The sequence below is a fragment of the Cinclus cinclus genome, chromosome 7 (assembly GCF_963662255.1).
Source record: "Cinclus cinclus chromosome 7, bCinCin1.1, whole genome shotgun sequence".
NCBI lineage: Eukaryota > Metazoa > Chordata > Aves > Passeriformes > Cinclidae > Cinclus > Cinclus cinclus.
This window is the reverse complement of record NC_085052.1, coordinates 10569723-10591885: the sequence shown is the minus strand read 5'-3', so window position 1 is coordinate 10591885 and position 22163 is coordinate 10569723. Positions and strand designations below refer to the sequence as shown.

The 22163-nt window shown below is 38.2% G+C and overlaps 1 protein-coding gene across 1 annotated transcript in view; it reads right to left on the bottom strand.

The window, feature by feature from the left end:
• Positions 1-22163, bottom strand: part of SORCS1 (sortilin related VPS10 domain containing receptor 1) — a 258601-nt gene that overhangs the window by 97599 nt on the left and 138839 nt on the right. Inside the window, exon 4 of the mRNA XM_062496860.1 lies at positions 5044-5202. Coding sequence (XP_062352844.1) covers positions 5044-5202 — 159 coding nt within the window. The remainder of the gene's footprint in view (positions 1-5043; positions 5203-22163) is intronic.

Sequence of the window (22163 nt, the reverse complement as noted above, 5' to 3'; positions counted from 1 at the left end):
ACATTAGCCCAACTGAATAGTCCTCTAAATTGTTGTCACCACTGCTGTCAGCAACATAGGAAAAAAAACAACAAAACAAACAAATAGAAAAAAAAAACCACACCAAAAGGAGGTCATTTGATGGCAACATCTTTTTTGGGTGGTTTTGTTGCTTGTTTTTTGTTTTGTTGTTGTTGGGTTTCTTGTTTGATTTTTTTGTTGTTGTTGTTGTTCTGTGTTTTTTGTTTGTTTGTTTGTTTGGCTGGTTTGTTTTGGCTTGTTTTTAGTTTATTGTTTCTTTTTTTTCCTTTTAGTTTCAGTTTTAACTATGATGCAATTTCTGAGAAAATTAATCTGGATTTTATTCTCCCTTCTCTGGTCTATGTAAGAAATGATTGTTACCATTGAAACTGAGTGTGCAAATAGAAAAAGAATGATTTATGTTGAAATGAACCCCTGGAGGTTCCAGGTGTGACTCTTTTCTAAGCAGATTCACCCTCAATAGATCCTAATGCAGTGAAATGAAAGGTTTTAAAATTACAGAGGGTAATCAGAATAGCCCATCACATCTTGAAGAGTGAATAATGGCTACATCTATGGCAGATACTCTAGTGTCAGACACAAGTAGACACAAAACCCATGGATAGATGGGGCTGAAGGTACTTCTAAGTGTTGGCCTCCTGTCTCACAGACATCCCGTGGCCATATGAATCTCTATCTCTTCTCAAAGTGGTTTCTCTGTCATCTCAGAAATAATTTACACTTGCACGCATGAGGAGTGGACATCCTTTAACGCAGGAAAAGGAAGAAGATGATGATATGGTTTGATGTCAGAAGTTATGCTGCCTCAAAAGTATCAGAATGCTGATTTGCCAAACTTCAGCACTTTAGAAATGCAGCCAAGTATCAGTTCCTAACATTCATCTTCAGCATGACACACACAGTAAATAAAGGTAGGCAGATGGAACCAGACATTTTGAAAGGACCAAAATGAATAAAGAAAGAAAAAAATCCCCAAACCTAAACCTCTTCATTTACTAGTGCTATGTTGACAGGGTTCCTTTAATTTGGAGTGCCTCTCTTTCAGAGACTAACTTTAAAATGAGAACAGAGAAGCAACAACAATAACTCCATTTTAAACCTGCTTTTCAGCCTCTGCTTCTGCCTTTCAGTACTTGAGTGCCTTTGTGCATTTCTTCCTGAGCTGGGCAATTACGACTCTGCATTTTGCCTGTCTGACTTGTGTTTCCCAATTTCAGCTTTATTTCATCTCCCCAAATAGCTCTGTTATTCCTAGCTGATTACTAACCATTCCTCTGTGTGCCTGACCCATCTGAATAGCAGAAGATGTCTCCACATGAACTAGAGGCTCTTATATTCCACAGTGTGATTACACAGCAAACCACTTTTGAAGATTACACAGTAATACATAAGTAATACTCCCATAAAATACAGCCCCTCGTTCTACAAGCAAGCTGATTAAACCCACGAGAGCTTACATGTACAGGACCTCCAAAAAGCCTTTGCCTCACAAGCATTGCTTTACTGTGTCTGGACTCTACTTCTGATTTGTAACTCCTTTATGCAGAAAATGGAGAAGCATGCAGTAGTTCTGCAATTATGTGGTAAGAATCAGCCAAGTAACAACTGCACTTTCAGCCAGAACAATTAATGCAATCATGAAGCAATTAGTGCAGGCAGCAGATGGTTTGCTGCTCTTTTTTTCTCAAGACTGACAGGAAAAAGCCATGGCTGAATTAGGGACTGGTCTGTCAGCACTGGTAATTCAAAGTCTACTGCCCAAGGCAGAGTCACAGGAGAAAGATAAGTGAACAAAAGCAACTGAGTCACTGAAGCTGAACGAGTTATTGTTTGTCAGCTGAACCCCAGTAATTAACCACATTCACTCACAATCAACACACAAGAAACAGGGACATAAAATTACTTCCGCCAAAATAGATTTCCCTGCCATGGAATAAATCCCTATTCAAACAATCAAGAAAAGATCTTATCATAGTGATAGATTCAGTGGGCTGTGAAGAGACTGAGGGATGATTCTGCCTGACCCATTTACTGTTTATTACAACTGAGCAATGAGAGGCATCCACTACTGTTGGCTTTGCCCTCATCAATCCTCAATTGGATAGACAGCTCCTGAGAACCAAAACAGTCCAGATCCAAGGAGGTTCCTGTCTCTCCAGCTCTTGCTCTATTCACCACCTGATTGCCCCATTCCATTTGCTGCAATGACAGTGCAAATGCAAATGGATTACAACAATCAAGTGGCTTGCCAGAATGATGTAAAAGTGTTTTCTAGTTGATTATTGCCTCCCCCATGTCAACAGCAAAATTAAATGACTGCACCAATCCTAACTGGTCAAAATCCAATTTACTCCTCAAAGTCGACATCAAGTAAACCCTCATAGCCTCTTCAGTCAGTGGTATCAAAGTCAGTGGCATCAAAATGTAAACTCCTTACCATGCAGATATGTTCCCCTTGCCTCCGTGGGTGACTCTCAAGTCAGTATGCACACAGTACCTGGAATCCAGGGACTAATGGATTCTCTTCCCTTAAATATGGCCTTAGCACAAGATCAGGAAATAGCTAACACCAGTGTCATTGGTTGCAAAGCACCCCTCAGTTCCCATTGCAATTATGTGAACACCTGCAGGACCTCTTAATTACTCTGCGAAAATTCTGCCTTTGGATACACAAACACGAAACCAATGGGAGTCATTTACACTTAGCCATAGGCTGAACTTGACCCTCAGTTCGAGTTACATTTAATTTAGTCCAAGATGATTAATACTCTTTGCCTGCTGGTCATCTACAGTTCTTGGGCAAAGCTTGTTGAAGTCAGAAAACATATCCATTAGGCTTTAAAGTAGAAACCAGGGCTGTGACTCATACCCATTCAGTACACTTTCAAAATTCTATTTTGGTGTTAATTGGTACAGATTTAAAGACTTTGTGCTACCTGATGTTTCTTGCAATTACAGTATTGAATTACCAACAGTTATTCAATTTACTAATCAATTCCATAACAAAAAAAAAAAAAAATAAAACAGCTTATATCCTTTCTCCCCAAACACCTCACACACACAGCTCCAACACCAAGCTCACAAATTCATGTTAACACACAAACGGACCCTTTGTTCTTATATCCAGATTGTATTTTAGGATTCTGTGGAAGAGTGGCATTACCTATGAAATAGTGATGATATACTTCTTGGTAACCATCAATCATAAATTAAATAAGCCTTAGCTGTATGGCCTCTAATTCAGAATTATTTCCTGACCAGACTGAAAACCCTAGCAATTGAAATTAATTTCCTACTATATCCTACTTTTATTTGACAAAGATCCCACTGAAAGTTTCATTGATCTTCATGTACTGAATTTCCTATTCTTAAACACAGTGGCTTTCATTCCAGTGGTCCTAAAAAGACATCAGAGACCAGCTTCTGTTCTGTTTCATATCAGTTCAGAGAACTCTACAGCCACAAGGGAAAAGAAACGTTTTGGCTTTGTCTAATTACATACTGAACAGAGTAATAATTTAATCTGCACATTCCTCTGAACGGAGTATAACCCTACTACACTTTACAAAATGCTATGAGAGAGGGTGAATGAGAAGTATTGCATGCAATGACTGTACAGAAAGAATTAGGAGGCAAAATACATTTTTCAGTTGCAAAGAGTATTAAGGTACAGTCCTGGAAGTATTCTGATTTTGAGTATAAAGTGAAGGAAGAAAATACTCCAAAAATTTCTATACGGTAATTCTGCAACCTTACCTACTTACTCAGCTTCCTTATGCTTTTGTTCTCTCAGGCTTACAGTAAGAGTAACAAGAAGCTTAATTTATGCTGAATGAAAAATAGTAGTTCAATTATTTTAACTACACAGATAGAAAACATCAAAGAATTCAAACTTTTATGTTGATCCTTACATTACTGTATAACCTGAACAATTCAGCCAATTGATGATATTCATAGATTTTATTCTCATACACTCATCATACACAAAACAAAAAGGAGACCATTAAAATATTTTGTGTGAAGGCCTATAGGCTAAGTATCAAGATATTTTGGTCTTTTACCCTTGTTGGGAGCTCAGCAAACTATTTTGGTCTTTTTCCAGTTTTATTCAAAAACTTTAAAATGTCAGGATGTGAAATCTGCAATTTATCTAAGCAGTTTGCTCCAAAGGCTAGTTACTTTACAGCTGAGTTTATCTGCTATTGACTCCTAACCATCTATTTTCATTAGAAGGTTTTATCACTAAACTGAAATAGTTTCTCCTATGATTTATCTTCCCTCATAGAAAACATTTATACACAACAATATAGTTTTCCTTCAATATGCTTTTTGTTGAACTAAACAGATTGAGGTCTATCAAGACTTTTACCCTAAGAAAAGTGACTCGTATTGATGTGTCTGATTTTCAAAAAATTCCAACAACAAGTTCCCCACAAAAAAGTCCTGTGTTGTTTTGTCAGGTTGGGCAGCAAAAAATGATGGCAAATCTCACAGCATATTTATTTGGCTGATGGATTACCCATACTGAGGGAACTGGACTTCAAAGGAGATTGATTCACTGCTACTTTTTCCTCTTAGAAAATCAAAAACTACTTGAAAATATGCCAACCAGAGAGGAACAAGGAGTGTCTTATACTGTTCTTGGAGCTGATACTAAACTGGAGGAAGAGAATTGTCGAGTAAGAGGCCAAAAGCCTCATTAGAGGTTTGTGAAGGATCCTAGCTGTCTTCTCTGCCCATTGCCTGTCACACAATATTGCCAAAAGGATGGATGAATAAACACAGACTGCCAGATCAGTAATAGAGGGCTAGGCCCCAGGAACACAGCACATGCCCACATCCATTACTTTGACCTTTACATTGAGGCTCAGTCAATGTTTTCTGCTTGGAAATACCAAACTGGTATTTCCAAAGACTGTCCTGATATCACCTCAAAGACTGTCCTGAATGCTCTGCAGCAACTACACAGAGAGACAGGGAAGCTCTGGGTTCTCCCCAAGCAAACAAACCCACAACTCTTACCTTCTGATCTTGGCTGTAGGCTAAGATCCAATCTTCCTGTTTGGGGTGGAAGAGCAGACTGTGGATGTAGAAGTTCAGACGGTATTTTTGATAGGTGGCTCCCTCATCAGAACTGATTAATAAACTGCTTTCAACTTCTGGATCAGTCAGCAACATAATCTATAAGGAAGGGAGGGATGAAAATACAGTGGGTAAGAGGAGTCAGATGGAAAACTAAGCAAGCAGCTAGGAACTTCAGAGAAGCTTATATGACTATTACAAAATGCTTCAATGCAATGGCAAAACTACTATGGCCAAAGTTCCACTAATGAAAACAGTATGTTTCAGCTATGTATATAAACACATAACATAGGATCAAATAGGCAGAATGACTTTACCACTAGTTAAACCAGACCTAAATGAAGCTGTGCTTAGCTTATTTGAAAAATTAAATGTGAATTTTTTAACACTAGAGCACAGATGTTACCTGGCAGGCACAGGGTTTTCAAGAATGATCTACTGGAGTGGCAGACAAAAAGTTAGGTGTTAAGAAACACAAAACACAGAGAGGAGAGAGACTGATCTCTAATGGTGGGGTTTGTTAGATTCCAGCAGAAATTTCAGAGAAGGCAGTTTCACTGCCTGAAATATTATAACCTGGCTGTCTGCAACAAGCAGTCTTGCTTTGGCACAAGAACATATTTGGTAACATGCTGGGTCCTTTCTACCTCCAGTTTCTACAGTGCTGTGAATTACAGATTTGGTAGTGTATGAAAAATAATCTTTGCATAGTAAATTTGCTTTCTAGCTTTGTCCAGGAGAGTTAGTTTAGGAGTAACAAAAGATACATGGCTTAGAGTTGTAGCACCTACTTCACCCCATTAGCAGTGATATTAATTGGACTGCATTGTTGATGGATCAGTGGTAGTAATGAGTTACTCCTCTCATGTCTCTGCATGAGAGAATATATAGGTCTGAGCAGTAAAAAGAGATTGCTCCAGTATTTCAGCAAGCAACAGAGTAATACCCCTAAGGAATGGGAATGAGGCATCCTGACTGAAAAACATGAGAAGTTTTAAAGTATATTTGCCTTGGAAAAGTATTAAAGGCTTGAATCATTAGCATTTTTATTTTATTTTTTCTAAGTTACTTTGCAAATGGCAAACACTGATCTGTTTTTAGACAAGCCTGAAACGAAAATATCCATACCTGGCATTTCCCAGAACAAATTCCCATCTGAGTTTGAGCACTGCAAAAATCACACACTCCATTTCCTCCTCTTTTTTCATTTAGGCAGGGTTAGACACAACTTAACTTACTACCTAGGAATTAAAAGGAAGCATAGCATCTGCTGTCTGTGAGACACCAGATTCCAAAGAATTACCGTACGTGAAGGTGTAAATACACATATAATCTACACAGAATATGTTCTTCATCATTGAGAATCTGCCAAATCTCTTTTTCTGTCCCTAGAAATCTCCTTGGTAACATAACAATTTGCCCTCTGACTTAGAAGTTTGAGGCTCTGCAAAACCCCTGAACTTTCAGATCCTGAATAATCTCAGACCAGTTACATAACCCCACTATATCTCTAATATAAAATAGGTTAATGTTTCCACTATAGCATAAAGGTAGAATCTCCTATTATATCTGACTAATTTAGAAATAGTAACGAAAATGTGCATTTTAAAACATTTTTATTTTCATTTAACACTATCAAATATTCAAAATATGTAATTTACGTGATTTCCAAACTAAAGATTGACAGATGATAGAAGTTACACAGAAAGGATTAATAATCAAACTATCAATATATATAAATATAAGATATTGTCACTAAGTAGACTATCCAGCTTCTGAAGCCAAAAATTGTGATATTTATCAGTTGGTTCCTTTTTTCTCATCACACTAATTTCTGGGACCAGGTTTCTATGTTTAACGTTTATTGATTCACTTTTGTGATTCAAGCATTATGATTTTCCTATTTTTATGACTTCCTTCTTGAGTGGATTTTGTTTATGTTGGTATTTGGAAATATCACAGTGCAGCATTAATTTGGACTAGAGCAACTAGAGCAGAAATAAGCACAAATCAATGGGCTTGATCCAAGCTTCCTGAAGTTAGTAAAGAGTCTTGTCATTGACTTTGGATTGTGCCTCTAAGGCAAGTTGTTAATCAAGATCCACTCTAGTCTCACACACTTCCTTCTACCTGGGCAAGAAACTCATCTGACCTCATCACTGTCACATTCAAGCACATCACTGCCTTAACACATTTAAGGTCAGACCACTCCTCTGAAGTGTGAAAGTGCTCTTATCTGCATTTCTTAAAAAGGGAATGGAGGAAGAAACTGCTGAGACACTGAAGCACCTAATACTTCACCCAATCAATAAAAGTTAAGTGCTAAACAGACTTTCAAACACTGCTGACTTGGCTTTAATCTGCTAACTCTTTCCCTGGACTATTAGCACTTTATTTCCAGGAGTCTCTGGTCTCCAAAAGCCTTGGCTTTTCATTGTGATAACCACCCATTCTGTAGGCAAAAGTGCTTCCGGACACACCAGCTCTGTTTCATATGCCAACAGCACCCCGGATGTGGCAGAGCTGTGAATTTATGTGAGGGCACACAGAGAGTGGGAGACAGGCAGGGAACTGATGGATGACTCTATCCACCAGTCAGATTGCTAACTAGGACACCAGCTTTCAGCATTATCTGCTCCACTGTTGTACCTTGTATTGCTCGTCACTCTGCACACGTGTCATAAAGCAAAACAAGCTAGAGATGACTATCACTCACTACTCGCATCACAGCCAAAGCACCATGTTTTTTATAAGATAAGCATATTTCATTACAACATATCTGTGTGCAAATAATCAGAGTTACAAGCCCAAAAGACAGCATTTATTGGGTAAGTAGAATAAATTGATACCTGTATGAAAAGTAAGTCAAAACAAGACGAAAAGGCTGTGTGTGTTTATATAAACCTTTCAGAGCACACCAGGAGCGCGCTTCTGAAATTTTGGGGAAACCTCTGTAGCAAGTCCTTGTGTTCTGACTCAGGCCACAGTGATCTCAGAGCACAGGGAATGCATTCCTTTTCAAGGAAACTAAACCAGAACAATCCCCACCCATGGCAGGCGGTAGGAACTAAAGGATCTTTAAGGTCCCTTCCAACACCAGCTTCCCATCCAGTGACTCTGTCATGCACCTCATGAGTGCCTCTGAAGTTTTCCAAGCACTGTTCTGGGCTTTCAGATCACAGTATCACATTAGCACTACTCTGAAGTCAGGCCCTCTACCTCCAAAATGCCAAAAATACAGATGTTATCTCAACAGCAATCATTTCATTCTACAAACACTCTCTCACTGAGCTGCACTACATGCTAATGTAATTGCAGTCACTTTTAGTTTTGTTTTATTGTCTAAGTTGCCTGGAATATAAATGAGAAAGGAGGGAAAGTAAAATTAATTTTAATACTTGTTTTGTTGCAGCATATGAAATATAGAGTAAGTACACTTTAGAATTTCCTTTTAAATAAATTAACCCAATTTCTGCTTTGAAGAAGTCTATTATGCATTGACTCAATGCAGCTGCTTGTACAGAAAATACAACTGGACACAAATGTGTTTAACAAGAAAAGCATGAAAACCAAAACCAGAAACATAACAAAAATTAATCTAAGTTTAGATGCCATAAACTTTAATAGCTAAAAATATCTAAGATATTAGAAAGAAACTATTTTTATTATTATGGGCTTCACTGTAGAAAGCATCCTGGACTTCCTGAAATGTGAGCTGCTCCATCAAACATCTTGCTCTGCTTTTACAGTGCCTAACACAGCAAATTACTGCTTTTCCAGTTAACACTGCTTTTTGGATGAGTTTATTCCAAACATCACAGAGAAATCAACATTATTTTTGCATATGAAAATCCCACCTTAAATTTATCCAGGTCCTTAGAGCCTGTACGGAAAGGCAACCTAGCTCATGAAGCCAAATAAGACTTTTGAGGTGTTCCCTTGCCAAAGGATGTGAAATTGCCATGGGATAAAAGGCTGGAAAATACTTCTAAGATCATCCAGTCCAACCATTAATCTAACACTACCAAGTCCACTCCTAAACCATGTCCCTAATCACCACACCTACAGACTTTTTAAACACTTCCAGAGATGGTGACTCCACCACTTCCCTGTGCAACCTGTTCCAATGCTTGACCACGCTTTCAGTGAAGAAATGTTTTGTAGTATATAATCTAAACCTCCTCTGGTGCAACTTGAGGCCATTTCTCCTTGCCCTATTGCTTGTTACCTGAGAGAAATGACCAACCCCCACTTATGTATGCAACAATAACATCATCAGCTTGGTTGGGCTGGACGTGAAGACTTGGACCCATGATTTTCATGCTGACAGCTTTTAAACAACCTCTGATTCTGCCATTACAAAATCAAGTTATTAACACCAGAATTAGAAGAGCTATATTCATCTGCCTCTCACTTCCAGCAAAAGTTCTTTGTAGTGGAAGACCAATCAGAGTGCCTCTGGTCTGGCTTATTGTTGTCTTATGTTAAACAAAAGTGAAGAGTGAGTAGGAGCAGAGATTACTTTGCCCCAGCAAGAATAATTACTCTCTGTTCAGATCAGTGTTCAACAATGATCAGAATCTGTTTATTCACACCAGGCAGAGCAAGCACACACTGCACTTCCATTGCTCCAGATGGATGCCTTTTTTTCCCCTCTGTTAAAAAAAAACAAAGCCAATACAGTTGACATAGGCTTTTGGAACCAAATACAAGGCATCCATTAATAATCTCCCTCTGAAAAGGGAGAAACGTGATTTGCTTTTCATAGAAATGACAAATGAAAACCAAACGTAATTTATCAACCTTAAAACAGTCCATACTTTTTTTTGACCCTTTTTCAATGCTAACTCTGATGATGACATTGCCATTGACAATTACATGTATTATTGCTGTCATCACAAAGAAACACAGGAATTCTTAGCAAGGGGATTCTGATTTTGCTTCTAGAGAGGGAATTCTGAGCCTTATAAATCTGCTGTGAATGCTAGATTTAATGGCTTAGTAAAAAAGGTACAGAATTGCTCTTAGTCTTCTATTTTGGCAACTCACATCTCTACTTCGACCAGCTTTTTGCTAATTCTTCTTAGAAAAGCATGGTACAAGTGAAATAGAACACCATGAAAAAGACCCCAGCAAATCTATTTCATGGAGTCACATGTTTTTTCATTCACTTCTGATGTATCAACAGATATCATCTGACCAGAAATGGGGGTAAAATGCAAATCAGGTCAAAGCCACTGAAAGAACCTTCACTTTCCTTACCTACCAGAAGCTTCATGCATAGACCCAACCCGGGTGACCTACACAGAACAAGTAATATTTCTCACAAGACACAGCAAAAGAGGAAATCAGCAGCAAAAACTAGAAATGTCTTCCTACTAACAAAAGCAAGGCATTCCCTACTTAAATTCTCTAAAGAGCTTCATTTATTCCCAGCTTCTCTGCATGTCAGTTGCATTACTTTAGAGGCTTGTGGGGCTTGGCTTTTTCACATGGTGACTGTGAAAGAGGATCAGTGCTGTGGAATCCCAACATAATGAAATGCCATTTCTGCCACTTTACATGCCACTTCTGAATTTGGACTGCCTTTTTCAAGTGAGAGTGCGCATAAGCATGCAAGAGTAAGAGTGTGTAAATGTGTGCAAGTGTACAAGAGTGTATAAGTGTGTGTGAGTGTGGAAGTTTGTGTGCATAACTGTGTGTGAGTGAGTAAAGAGGGAAGTTGGCCCTCCAGATTCAGCACACCACACATGCATTCAAAGAAACGTGCTCTGCTTTTAATTAATTGAACTCATTCATTGCTTAAGCTTTCTTAAGACCTAAATAAGCCATAAAGTGAAACAATCCAAAGGAAGGAACTGCTTTGGTCATGAAATTCTGAAATAAATGCAACACTACTGTAAAGCAAATTAGACCTATTCCTTTTATAGGGCTGAGTTGCTGGAAGCAGTACATGTTTGCAAGAGCAAACAAATTAGAGACAAAATTACAAAACAAATAACACAAGCATTTAGTTGGATATTAATAGGGAAAGAGGAGACTGAAGCCTCCATGAAGTTTTAAAAATCCTTCCTCATGGGCTAACAGCAGCTGATATAGAACTGTGCCCATAAGTAATGCCACTAAAATTTGGCCCAAGTTTCCACTTCAAATAGATCGGGTAACAGTATGAGCACCTAAATGAAAATGTGAAATGAGCTAGAGCTGACAGTTTTGAAGCTCTCTAATGCCAGCTAAAAGACAAGGTTAGTTGCTGAGCAATTTCATTAAGACACCATTAAAATAATACACCAATAATTCAATTGAGGGACTGGGGAGTATTTCATTGCCAGAAGTTCCTGTTAACTCAGAAAGTGCAGCAATTTTGTAAGGAAAGAAAAGACTTCAGTGACAGAATTACACTTCTAACACAAGGGAAAAAAAAATAAAGGGTATTGCCTTTGACTGATGACCTGGATTGGAATGGTCTCAGAAATAAGTAGAAATTACCTCTTTAATACAAGGAAAAGGTGTGGAACGAGTTGCTTTGCAACTGCTACTCAGTGACTTAAGAAGAAAGTTCTTATTCACACAAAGACACATAACCCAGACTCATTAAACCAGCTTGTACTTTGCTCATATGCGGGGTAACACACTTCAGGTTGCCCCCAAAGAAAACCGAAGTCATGATGACTAGACAGGGTAATTCAGATGCAGGCTGAATCCAGATAGTGGAAGCTATCATCACTTCCCCCAAGAACCCACAGAAAGTCCATAACTGGTAGAATATGATCATCTTCCTCAAATCTTGCCTGTTTAAATGTAAGAGAAATGATGTGGTGAAAGGTTCAGTGAATTCATCCTGTTTGTACCCATGAAAGATTTAGTGCTCATTGAGTGATAAGACAATCTCTTGTCACCAGAACACTAGATGGCAAAGGACTATTTTTTAAGAGAGAAAAATTACCATCTGCCAATATTTTTGAAAGCTGAGATTGCACAGTACTCCTAATAAAAGAATTGTTGAGAATTGCATTTGGCATCTTGATGAATGTTGTTTGACATAAAAAGCTGGCTAGTGGATGGGAAAAAAAAATCCATTTACCTGTTCTGTATTATTCAAGATATTCATAACAGGCCAAAAGTGACTGCAGAATAAAGCAGCCATAAAAGCTGTATTTGTTATTATCTGTGGGAATCATCTGTGGTTGTTTTACTAGATAGCAAGAGTGAGTATAAGTATGAACAACAACTTACAAATATTTTATGTGGTGGTGTGCACTACGTATCACCAAAGGCCCAAGTATAGGGTTGGGTCAGTGCAAGACTCAAGAAAAGCAAACATGAGGCTGAGACACCTGTGCAGATGTGAGTCAGCTGTTCTCCCCGTTAACCCTACTCAATATGAATGGGGTACACAGAAAGGCCCAGAGGTGCAGGGGGATTTTGCCTAAGACACAACAACGAAGAAAAACAATCCCTCCTCACCCTGAACATCACCTCGGCAAACCTCTGACAGCACCAGTCGGGATGGGGCTGCTCCTGTTCCTACCAAAATCCAAGAGAGGGCAGTGCACCCCCACAAGCCCTTCTCTTCACTGCGTCCCGACCTCCATCCAGGGCACAGTTCCCACCTCCAGCCTTTCCTCTGGGTAGCTGAGCTCTGGCAGAAGCCTTGGACCTCACCTTGGACCTGACCCGAATAGATTCAGTGTCTTTTTTTCCATTAAAGCTGAAGAAGTTGTGACATCTCAGGGTTTTCGTGAGCTGCTGAGTCACTGCTTGTGGGCTGGGTTGTGCACAGAGAGAAACATCGACCTTCACCTTCTCAAGAATAACCTGCAATCCCAGCAGCCAGGGTGAATTATCAAAATACCTACTTTTGCTTTGAGGTAATAATTAATCAAAGGACAAAAAAAAGATGAGATGGGGGAGAAAGGAGTCACTGAAGATTAGTGTCACTTTTTTAAATCTCAGGTTTTTAAAGTCCAGCTTCCATTTCCATTAAGCCAGAATTAAATGAAAATAAAGATTCTATCTTTTGTCTTTACCTGACTTAGTGCACTTAGTGTTTTAATGAGGACTGTAAAAAAGGACACAAGCTCTTCTTTGCATCATCCTTACCAAAAAACCAGAAATGTAATGCTAAAAACAATAAAGAAATCCTCTCATTAATATAACTTTAGATTAATATTATTATTATTATTATTATAGGATATTGCTGAGTTACTTTTGCCTTATGTAGAACTATACAGGGATTTATAATTTGCATTATTTAATTTAGGTACATAAAGACATCTAGAGGTCCATTTATTTCAAACTCCTGCTTCACACTGAGCCAGCTTCAAAGGTACAGGTAAGTTCTCAGGACCTTGTCCTGTCAACATTTAAATACCTCCAAGGATGGAGATTCCACAAACTCTTTGGGCCTATCCAATCTCATAGTGTTTAGTTTTCGTTCAATGTTAATTTTAAGTAACTAGGGTCATGTCAGTTCTAGAATAAACAAAAACACCTTCAATTTTTACATTCCTTTTATCTTAAAAGTCTATCTTAACCTATCAAGGACTTTGGAAGCTGGAAGCGCTGTATGAGCCCAAAGCACCAAGGTTAGTTTCACTCACTGGGATCCCTTAGCAGTGCTGAAAATAGAACTCCTCAGGCTCAGCTCCTAATCACAGACATAAACATGAGCTCTGGAGCAATCAGTTCTGGGGGAAGGAACATGAAAAGATTAAGCTTCTTGGTTTTTCAAATCTCCCTCAAATCAAATCTAGATTTTTATCTCTTCATTCCATAGAATGGGTCTAATTTAGTAACCTGACATGAAATGAGAATTTATTTTTTCTGTTTCTTTATTATTACACTCTGCTTTCTCTTCCTTTACATTTGACATAAAAAGCTTTACCACTATAACCAGGTTGAAAATATATTACTCAAAACTTAAGTAAACCACAGTAGAAACTGCCATTGTGAAATAAAATCTAGTTCATAACAATGACAGATTATTATACTTAAAAAAAAAATAAAGAGACAAAGGCAAAAAGGAAATCTACAAGTACTTAGGCACTTTATTTTGGACAGTGCAATCTAGTTTCAATTATTAATTATCCATTCTTTGGCAACAGATGTTCTGCATTGTACTGAACAGAGAAAAAAAATAAGCTGAAACATTCTTACAGTCTTACTTGCTTAGGGGGGAAAAAGATCCTCAGCTTTGTAGACATCTGGAATGAGCTGTGTTCATACATATTGCCCCTACTTTGTTCTTTTGCTCAGTAAGGCATTCCTTTCTCTAAAGAATCTCATGAGATTAATTAGTTAATCTTCACACCAACTTTGTGCTAGAGGAGTAAAGCACACATATCAAGAGGGAAAATTACTTGGACAAACTCCACTAATCAATCAATGGCATGAAAAGAAAGAAGCCACTTGCACTGTCAGTGTATTACAAACAATAGCATTTTCCAGCCCCAAATACCAGGCCCTAAGGGCTGTTAATCCTAATGAAAGCAAGAGGAAACTTCTGGCCTAAAAGTGTGGTAACCCAAGCAGAGCAACAAAAGGGATAGGGAAAAGAAGGTCACCAAGGAAGCAATTTTTCCCTGGAGGGTAAGTGATAAATGCACAATTCACATGATGAGCCCAGGCTGGATGGGTGCTGAGCTACCAGGTCCTGTGGAAAGTGTCCCTGGTGATGGCAGGGGAGCTGGAGTGAGACGATCATTAAGGTCCCTTCCAACCAAAACCGATCTATGATTGTGTATGACAGGCCAAGCCTGGACAGATGTCAATTCACTGAACACTTGGTTTCACTGCCAGCTGTTTCAAGCCATGCCACTTGCCTCTGGGCAGCACCTGTGTGCCACTGTGCTGTTTAATATTTCAGGGTTCTTACTCTTGCCTATGTTTTATAGTGCACCAAAGTGAAGACACAAAGGGGAGAGAACATCACAAACACAACTCGGAGTGGGCAGAGGTGACCTGCTGGTCTCAAGGGCATTGATATCCATAGCTGCTCTCTGCACAGTGTTCTTATCCCTTCATTTCCTACAGATCTTCGCATCTTATTTCACCTAAAACCCACCAGCTGAAACTGTTCAATGAACATGGCTGATTTTATCCAAAGTGCTTAAAATAGTCCATCCATTCTCAGGTGGGGACTGGTGCTTCCAGCAAGAAGAGTCCTGATAAACCCCCTGGGAACCAGTAATAACTTTGAACAGAAGCTGCCTAAACCAGTAGGGTGAGGGAGAAACTGCTAATTTTCCTTCATCTGTTTTCCCTTTACTGGCAAAATGCCTGGGACTGACACTTCATTGCAGCTGGTGGCACTGTACCTGTCTGAGGCAAATACCAGATTACTTTAGCACCTGCTGCTTTTTGTATTCTTTAAGTGAGAATCTTAACCAAAAGTGCTGTAAGACAGAAATCAGAATATTCAATTGCTATCCAAAATAAATGTTCTGCAAGGTAAAAATGGGGGAAAAGTAAAAATACAGTTTTTTCAGGATAATTTTCAAAGTTTTGGAAAAAGAATAATTCACACTTCAGACTATTTTTTTTTCCTTGAAGTTGTATCCAATCTCTGTGAAAGAAAATGAATACTTACACACAACACAAAAAAAAAAAAAAAAAAAGAGAAGGAAGTTTACTAAATTGTCTGCAATAATACAGGCTATTTTTCACTTAGTGGAAGAATTTTTTTTTTCCATTTACTTTGCTCACATGTTTTCTAAACACTTAATATTTTTAAACTTAACTACCTGAAAATAAGGATTTGGTTTCAAATAGTCATTCATAAAATCTCATTTCATGTAGGACTTTTGTTTACCTTTTTGCTGTTTTTAGAGTGAGGAAAGGAGGTTATTAAAAGCTTAAAAGCTTTTATACAGACATCTCAAGTCTAGAAGCTTTATTTTAACAGAGATTTAAATTCTTTCCAATTTTAAACTGATTCTACCAGCTGACAACTTTAGAAAATATACATATTATAAGACTCCTGACATAAGCCAAAATTTCTGCACTGAGTTACAATTCTTTTCTCTTGGGAGATGGCTATAGAATCTAATGGTTCTTAGTGATATTTTCTTACTAGATTTAAACAGAATTGCTTTCAAGTAATTATCTACCACCACAGATCTACAGAACAAATGAATGTAACAGCTGAGCATACATCAGTGGATCAATATCAACTTCGTCACGGTACACCTGGTTTTGCTACTTCTTGATTTTTTAGGCATGAAGATGGGAAAAAAATGAGTACGGGGACAAGAACAGAACATGAACAAAGTCCCTTTCTTGCAGGTGTGAATCAGGTCAATTTTCCTACTCTGCGATGGTCATGAAAACAAGGAAGGACTTCGAGGAGAAGCAGCAAATACAGCACAGAGTCTTCTGAGCTGGTCTGTTAATTTTCCACTTCTCACCATACAGTGAAAAGTCTCTTCAGATTCATGTCTCAGGGTTCTCTTGTACCATCGTCCTGCTCCCAGCTTTGAGTCATCTTTAACAAGGACACAGACTCCTGCAGCTGGAAACTCTTCCTTACACAAGTAACTGCAGCTTTCCCGAACAGATGACATGACAATTTTGTACCGTTTAATTCCAAAGCATGTGTCTATGTGTTACCTTTGCTGAAGCTCCATGTTTTGTTTCATTTAGGTTTCTTACATGCTAATTTTCAAATGTTCTCTAAAATTTCTACTTAGTTTAGTTTTAATTTTTCCCTCTGACTGTGAATAAAGCAGAGCTTCACTAATTATGTCTACAGCTAATTCTTTTTATGCACATTTATTTGGTTTGCTTCTCTCCAAAGCATTTTTTGTATTAATGCATTAATTTCGTAATCACTTCAAATTATGTTCCATGTTGCATGAACAATTGGGGAATTAGCATCTGCTTGCAAATTGTTAGCTTGGCTTTTCATTTTTGTTGTTGCAGCTGATGAAATCAAATTATCCATATTGAACATGCCTGAAAAGAATTCCACCTCCAACAATAAATAATTCTCTTTACCTTCTGTATTGGCTCTTGTCAAGGGAATTCAGTGCAGTTATGCAACAGAATAAAACACTGTTTTTCCTTATCAGTTTTGGTGTAACAGTTGATTACAATGTAAAGTCACTGAGTGTCACAGTCTTTCCTAGATGCTCCTAGGTGGCTACTGTGCTAAATGTTTCAATTCTATTATCATTCTCTGGTTACCAAGATTCAGGCTCTCAAATGGAACCACAGTGTCACAGACCACCCCTGACATCTAAGCAAGTTGAGTGCGAGCACTGAGCTCACATTAAGCAGGGGCAGCGTTGTTCAGCTGCCAGAGACCCAGGACAGCTGTTTTTCACTGAGGTGACCTCCTGAGCCTGCTCAGACACAGGGACATGGAAGCTGTTCTGGGTCACACCGAGACGTTGCAAGAGCATGAGGGCTAAAACAGTCATGAAAAAATGATGCCATACCATGGGATGTCCAAGGTGGATGGCAATGTAGAAAGTATAGTAATCTGTTCCTTTTACTACTCCATTTCAGAGCTGTCAATGCTTCTTCTCCTTGACATCTCATTTTTCCCTTTCTTTCCATGCAATTTTCCTTCTTCTAAAATCAGTCATTTCTCCCAAATTTTAAAATAAGAGTGGCAAAAAGAGCATGATATATCAATCTGCTAAGATTTTCTTACTACTTCACCTTCAGTTAATGATCTAACCTACCTTTACAATGTCTACTGCAAAGACCAGCATTCTTGGTTTGTCTTCATATACCATCACAGCAGGAATGATCCATTAGTTCAGTATGCACAGAAAACCGATTTTTAAAACAGAACCTCAGTTGCTGCAATAGCCTGCTGAAGTTAACAGTGGGATTAGAAATTAATGGCATTATTAAAGGTTGAACCAACTGAAGATACACCTTTCTTCATCACCCAGTGCATAGTTTCACTAAAAAAGACAAATCCACTTTTTTCAAGAACGCTGGTTTTACAGAAATACTACAGCAAGTTGTATGTTTTCATGTTATCATCTCCAAATAGAGCCTTCTTGAAGGCTGAATGCCACCTGCCTGTGGCACACTGATGGAGAGTTCAATCCATAACCCTCCTTGGCTTTTTAGTAAGGTGACTAAAGCTTTTAGCAGTCACACAGTGGTGGAACTTGAGAGAAGGCTTTCTTGCACAATAGACATTTTAGTTATTAAAACCAAACCAGGACAAAGCATTGCTGGATTTTTGTATGAATATTGCTATAACAGATCTTATCTTTCTGCTTAAAATGGATCATACAAGGAGGAACATTAAAACCTACTCTAATTTTAGGGGTTTTTTTTAAAAGGAATGAAAAATGGTGGGTACTTTAAAGTGACCTCCTAGTTGTGTAGCTGATCTTTCCAAATCAGAATCCTACTGATTATTAGACTAACTGCCAAAACTGCACAGAAGCAATCCTCTTTTGAAGAAAGAGAGGAATCATACTTAACAGCAGTTTAAGACTACGGAATTTATGGTATTTTTAGTGACTTGATGCCATGGCATCAAAGATCTGCTTCTAACCTTAGCAACATTCTATGAGAGAATGAATTGTCCTTCTGTGTCATACTTCATGTCAGGTATTTGGGTGTCTGCTCACCAAACCTCAGTGAATGTTTGAGAGGCTGAGGCACTAACGACTTCAAGCAGTGCTATTACTCATGAGATGACAAAGGAAACTTGGACTAAGCCTGTAATGCTTTAATGGCTTCTCAGAGCTAGATGTTAAACAGTTTGACAACTCACTCCTAATTACAGAGAGTATGGAAGCAATTTAACTCAATCAACTAGTTGGCTTCAAAGACAGAGTTAGATTTTCTTTATCAGAAGCCAGTGATCAGTATCAGCTTCAGCAGCACTGATAACACATGCAACAAAGGCTGTTGAGTGCCAATGATTGCTAATGAGAACTTGATCAATAGTATTTTTAACGATGCAATTCCAACTGTAATGGGGCTGCTTCTGATGAAAAGGAAAATAAGTTAGGAATGATCATATGGTCAGCCACAGAAAATTCCAGTGCTGCCTATTTCTTGTTGTTCCACATGCTGCTTAATATTCAATAAGTATTTCTCCAGTTGTTTCTGCATTATCCAGCCCCTCATTAAAGATTCCAAGGATCACAATGCTTAGGTGTTTATAGCTACTATTCTGTAGAACTCCTGAGTTACCTACTAATGGTTTGTTTTTTTCTATTAATGCCTAGTGGATGCAAGGTGAGAGCAAAACTACAATTTTTTACCATTCAGGTAGTGTCAAACAGGATCATCCATTACCAGCATTTTCTCACACAACTTCCTGGAGGATGCACTCCAGACACAGACAGGTATTAATGTCCAGGTCTGTCTTTTGTTCAGTGATACAGATGAGGCTGTTTCATTGGATGCTCCCAGCAGTATTTCTACATTTGCACTCAACACCTCTGGTTTAAGCTTTCTCTCCAGCCACATTCACCTCACAAGCAAAAACCAAATAACAGACCATTCTGGCCCCTAGGAAAACCATCCCCACTGCCATAGGGGGCAGCTGCATGATACACTGCAACTGATTTCTCTAAGATCTTTTGTGCATAAGTTTAGACAGTTCCCCCAGCATATAATTTCAGGTGGCAACTCATTTAATACATAAAGAAACCAAGATGTGGTAAGCTAGTGATTGAAAGAACACGCTCTAGACACATTGCAGAGAAATCACACAAGAATGGGAAAGCTGAGGAAATAGATTCTAACAACTTTACTACAGAAAGGGTTTAGGTTAAGTCAGAAGCTGAAGAGGAGAACTGCATTTTGAAGTAAAATTTCAGAACATTCTCAGGTAAGACAAATGTACCACAAGTGCATGCAGTGAAAAACCTTTCACAACAAATATTATGGCATGAGAAACAGAGAGAATAGAGGTGAAGCCAAAGAACACTGTGAAGTCCCTACTATTCTGGATTTTTGCTGTCATAGTCAGCTGGAGTCATAAAAGAGTGAATTACATTTTGTTTGTGCACTGCAAGTATTAACAACCCCAAAACATAGGGACGACACCAATGAAAGACACCAGCTTAACTTCACTGCACATGTGTGGGTGAATGAAAAAACTGTATGTAATGAGAAGGCTAGAAAAGAAAAAACTGTGGCTATATAAGTCAATTCTCACAGGCAATATAACTGTCTTATTTATTGTACATTAGGTGCCCATGTGTATGTATTTCTCCTCACTCTCACTAAGGCTTAAGCACCATCAGATTTATCACACTGTTGGAGTGAGCATGTGGACAGTTACTAGGCAGCAGTTAACATGCTAGAAATCAACAGCCCAAGGTGCTTGACAGTCATTTGTTATGGAGACATAACCAGCAGCAAAAAACCATATAGGACTGGCAATCAGGAAAAAAACACAGAGGCAAAAAAATCAAGAGTGTTAGTGGTCTTGGCAACGAATTCTAACCATAACCCCTGCTTATAAATATGTTATTAAACCCAGTCATTATAGATAAATGGAGCATTTAAAACAAAAATGCATCCTTCTCTAGGTGATGCACTAACCTTGCTAAAGGAATACTTTGGCTGTGAAGAAGACCAAATCACACATAGAGACAGAGTTCATGCTGAATTTTCTGCTTCCCTCAGTCTACCAGCAGGAGAAACCTCCTCTTGAGGCCACACAGGTTCTAGGGGAATAAAATCCTTGAGGATCCAGTAGCCTATGCTTAACATCCAGGCCCAAGAAAAGGAAGAGAGGATAGATTGATATTGTCACATCAATAAACTAAAAGATGTTCTTCCTGACTACAGTGGGTCATCAAATGGTGCTCAGGATAACAAGTGGCATGATTTTGTAATAGTTATTGAATGTGGTGAAGACATTCTTTTTCAAATAATTACTTAATCTTCTTGAGTCCCTTAAGGTATGTGCCATTCTCATCAGCTGAACTATCACTTTATAAGACAGTATTCACTGAATTAGAGCTAGAAACATGACAAATAGCAGACATTGCTAGGACTTTCTACTGAAAAATTATTTGGAAATTATTTCCTTAATAAGTTTTCATTATATTATTCAATTGTACCTGTTCCATCAAAAAATGTCAGAGATGTCTTTTCCCCCACTTTCCCAAATTCTAATGGATAATGACATACTCAATTGTTAACATTCAAAAGCAGGGAAATTATTAACATTTGTATAAATGATTTGTGAATTTTAGGGTTTGTTTTTTTTTTACTTTAGAAATAATTGGCATCAAATTTACATCAATCTCATAATGATAATTACATTTATCTAACATTGATTTCTGTGGGGCAAATGATCCTCAGGAAAATTGATTACCTCACATGTATTCATTGAGTTATCCTTTGAATATCAAAAGTACAGAAAGTATTCTCACTTTCACTTTTAATCATGGAAAATTAAGCACAAAGCAATTGAACAGCACATTCATTAAAAGACTTAAGAAAGCCTGTGCCAAAGCTCAAATGCTCAAGTGCAGTATCTCTAACAGAAGACGTTCCTTCTTCCTATCACATATTTCTGGGCCAAGGATCTTCTCTGAGAGACAATCAGGCTACAGACACACTGTCAACAAAAGAAAGTGTTGTTGTCAAACACGAACTTTGTGACATTTCAGTCCCAGTCTCTGAATAGCTTTGAATACAGCGATTCTCTCCTTTTAGAAATAAGGTTAAAATCTATCCAGATGAATGACTCAGTCTGAGAAAATATCTGAGGCAGAGATTACATTATTGGAAGCTGGAGGTGGAAGGGTTCCTTCAGGTCACCAGCTGCGCTACTATGTTTTTAAAGAATATTTAATATATTTTGTATACTTTTTCTCTTTTTGTTAACCTCCACAGTTCCTGAATAAGAGGGATGTTTACTGCAACTTTTAATACACTGTCACTGAGAAACAGCTCTCTAAAGTGGCTTGCACAAAGATTTTTCTGAACTGTTTTATGAAAAACTGCCAACAATGCTGCACCTTCTCTGATATTTGCTCCAAAGCTCCATGGAGTCAAGAGAAGTCTCTCCTGAGGATTCAAGCTGCTGGAAGCCTGAAGTTTTTTATTAATTCACA